This window comes from Pseudophryne corroboree, chromosome 2, assembly GCF_028390025.1.
Source record: "Pseudophryne corroboree isolate aPseCor3 chromosome 2, aPseCor3.hap2, whole genome shotgun sequence".
NCBI lineage: Eukaryota > Metazoa > Chordata > Amphibia > Anura > Myobatrachidae > Pseudophryne > Pseudophryne corroboree.
This window is the reverse complement of record NC_086445.1, coordinates 510,023,744-510,027,616: the sequence shown is the minus strand read 5'-3', so window position 1 is coordinate 510,027,616 and position 3,873 is coordinate 510,023,744. Positions and strand designations below refer to the sequence as shown.

Genomic DNA, 3,873 nt, shown 5'->3' with positions numbered 1-3,873 from the left:
GAGGCTGATGTAGAAGGGGCAGAAATGAGACCGATGGGAGAGGTTGTTCATGAGAGATTACAGTCCCTACTGTAGCTTTGATTTTAATTGACTTCTATAAACATCCATAAGCCCAAGCTAATATAATCCTTTTGTTTAATTTTTTTTTTTTACTAATATTTTATATTAAAAAAAAAAAAATCATATAGTTGTTGCGTGTAAATTCCTGAGGAAACACTTAGGTCTATTTTCTTATAATAGCTTACATAACATATGCTAAGTATTATATACACAATTCATTTTACATCCTGCTGAACCATACAGTAGGCTTCCTGCTGATGAGGCACCGTTTCCAGTGACTCCCAAAGTACTATTCATACCCAGTATCATTCTGGACACTGTGTACAGGTCAGCAGTGCTTCCTGTAGGAGTACACACATCTGATCTTCTGATGCAATACATACTGTATGTACAGATAGCTGCTCTGACATATAACTCTGTATACAGCTTGAATTTAACGTAGATATTATCAGTCTAAGTATAGTAAATGCACTTGGCATGAAATTGGAACAATGGAAGGTCATTCTAGTTTTATGTTAAAAGGAATGCCAGCTACAGTAGGAAATTGATATAACTGATGCTTACAGATAATTCTCTTAATGAAATACTGCCCTCCACTGGCCAGTTGTAGCCTGTTCATGCATGACTGAAGGCAGCTAGAAATGCAAACTCATTGTAACTTGAGATCATGAAGAAGCAACCTGGGCATAAAATGAGAAGTTAAAAATTTTGAGGAGTTACCGGAATACTCTGACTAGGTCAAAGCAAGTGGTAAATAGTGGCATTATCACATATGTTTAGTATAGCGGAGCAATCATCCATGCTTCCCTATATTGAGATATTACAGTTGTGTCTAGCTAGTACTGAATGTTGTAAGCACATTGTAATGACTTCACCATCCTGTATTGTTGTTTTGTTCCTGCAGAGTGAAAACTGGTTATCATGGGCATTTGAGAAGCTGGTTATCGTTATGGTGTTCTATTTCATTCTTTCCATCATTAACTCCATGGCACAGAGCTACGCCAAGCGTGTCCAACAGAAAAAGTTATCTGTTGAGAAGACAAAATAAGGGGAATGCACTCTGGGAATAACTGGGAGGGTGATGAAAGACAAACTGCTACTAAGCAGAACCTCAATTGACCTGATGAACCGTTAAGTACAAATTGGCAAATTAAACTTTGGACATTTTGAATTTTTTTTTTTCTTTTTCAAAATCGTATTAAATTATTTTTTTCTATTTTTTTTTTTCACAATATAAAAAGTTAGTTTATTTTATGTGGATAAGACATGTCTGTGTGGCAAAGTAAGGTAACGTATATACATTTTCTTTCCTTATGGTGCGTTTTTCTTTTTCTTTTAGTAGCTCATATCGTGTAGCTCTAGCATAGGAAACGTGCAGCTTTCCAGTTGTTATGCAGCTATAAGTACCAACATGCCAAAGGTTGTTAAGGTATGCTGGGACTTGCAGTTCCACATCTGGGGTGCCACATGTTGCCTAGCTCTGTTCTAGCATATTTGATGGAAAGCAGACAGGGTTGTGCAGAGCATTACCACATGGGCTGTACTAATCTGTTAAGTCTTTGCAAATATTTGTGTCTTCTTGAACTGGACGGCTTTGTGTATTGCTGTTTATGTCTTTGTGACTTCAGTGATGGTGAAAGAGATTAGTGCATTGCTGTGCATTGTACTACCATCCTCACAAGACTGAATGAGCTGTGGGTTTCTATATCAGTTTTATACTTGGACCATATTACAATTTTCTTTTCCCATCATTGGGGGAACACCTCAGAAAGGAGAATATATATCCTTTAAATATATGACTTATGTGAGAGACAGGAAGAGCGTTCCTGGAACAGTTAATCAACTTACATAGGTAACAGAACTGAAATTTTATTACTAATTCTAAGTGTCTTACAGAAGGAACAGACAAATAGACCTGATGGTTTTAACAAAAATATAGCAATATTGCCTATCCAGAGTTATATATTTTATCAAACAGTTAGGAATTGTATTCTATACAGTGTGCTGTTGTTACTGGCACAAGCTGCTCCTTGATACCAGTGCACACAGTTGGTAACCGTCCAGTTCTTAAAAACTGACTGCATTTTCTTTTTTGGTCTATTCTGTACATATAGAATGGAAAGTTGAAACTGAACTTTATAAAGCCACCTTTGATCATTCCAGAACTTCTCGTGTCAGTTTTTTACCCTCCCTAAGTTTAATTTTTCATTCTTCCTTTTGATGTGTGCTTAGTTTTATATTTCTGTTGCATTGATTCTTTTGTCCACTCCACCCCCGTAGCTGTTGGACCAAAGTTTATTGCGTGCGTGTTAATCCTCCCTGTAGAAAAAGCTTTTGTCTGTGATTTCCCAATCACTCTGGCCTTGCAGTAGCAGGAAGAAGGAAGTGTGTACTGAGCTCTGGTGCTGCGTTCACTGCTGACTTAATACCACAGCTGCCTTCCTAGAAAACTTCTTCATGATTCCACTTGTTATCCTGCCAAGCCTGAGTCATTGGCAGCCATGTTAACTCCTCAGAACACAATTATATTAAGTAAGTTTAGCAGTGGCTGATATCGATATTATAGAGAGAGCTGCAGGTGATATCGATGTTTTAGACACACTTATAGTGGCGATGTTATGGATTAATCACACGATATGCGAGAGACTTGTCTGCATTCTTTACAATGTTACACATTAATGGCAACTGTGAAGGTATTTGTAATTCAGAATCCCCAGCCGAGGTCTCCAAGAGTAACACAGGAATTACATTACGGAAGCACTTTACAGGTTTATGTTGATTTTGGAGATTTAAATAATCGGCGCTGACAGCTTTATTATTGTGTACAGTCATGTGTTAAGTACTTGTACTTGCTTCGAAGGTTTGGTTTGGAACATTTTAACCTGTATGTCTATATAGCAACAGCACTTCACCATATCACTTGGACCTTAAGTGGATTATTTTAAAATGCTGAAGCTATTGTGAGAAATGTGTCTGTGTAACGTAGCAGTCACAGCAGATAACCCCTGCTTGGTTTATTAGTTGTCTTTACATTATATTAGTACACGGGTGTTGTCACCTACAGCTATTGTTTATAGTCCAGCCTAATAACATTGCTTGCTGACATCATTCAGTGGTCATGGGCATATTCAGTAATATTCAGCAAACAAATTGGATAAAATGCACAAGATAAACCAGCTCTACCTGCTAATGATTGGTCTTGAAACTATTTCATTAGTGCTGTGCTCTGGATCTCTGTACCTCTTTGCAGATGCCTGCGGCTGAAAATATCTCCTCACTTGTATGTTCTGTGAAGTCAGTATTGGGATCCTTCTGTCCTCAGCGCAAACATTCCCAGTGAGTGAGTCAACAACTGATGACGCATGTGGGACCAGTTTGCAGTCAAATTTCAGCATAAAAAGTGCACAGACTTTATCAGGAACAAATATGACAAGTACATTGTGAAGTAAAATATTGACACACACATGCTTGTTGATGCTTGATTGTTACCTGCTGTATAATAAGTGTTATGTTATGCTGTCCTATTTTAATACTGAACTTGAAACTGTTTATGGGGATTAATCTGGGCTTCAGAAGTAATGTTATGTGCTTTTCCTTATCAAAGTGTAGCTGCTATGGGAATGCAATGGTTGTTTTGTAGTAACAACTCCCTGCATCTGCGCTGCACATGGGTAAAATAATATGCTGGGAATTGCTTTCTGATTGCGCACTGTGATAATGGAAACACTGAGAGCTGTATAACCTCATAGTGAGGTAAAGAGAAATAAGTAAGGTAAGGGTTTAAACCATCCAATAACAAGGGAACGTGTCATT

General features: G+C 37.7%; 1 protein-coding gene across 5 annotated transcripts in view; it reads left to right on the top strand.

The window, feature by feature from the left end:
* Window positions 1-2,225, top strand: part of VMP1 (vacuole membrane protein 1) — a 361,547-nt gene extending 359,322 nt beyond the window's left edge. For all 5 annotated transcript variants that reach the window (XM_063954047.1, XM_063954048.1, XM_063954045.1 and 2 more), the window contains exon 12: window positions 965-2,225. In XM_063954047.1, the coding sequence (XP_063810117.1) occupies window positions 965-1,108 (144 nt within the window). In that variant the 3' untranslated portion in view covers window positions 1,109-2,225. The remainder of the gene's footprint in view (window positions 1-964) is intronic.
* Window positions 2,226-3,873: the final 1,648 nt, after the last annotated feature.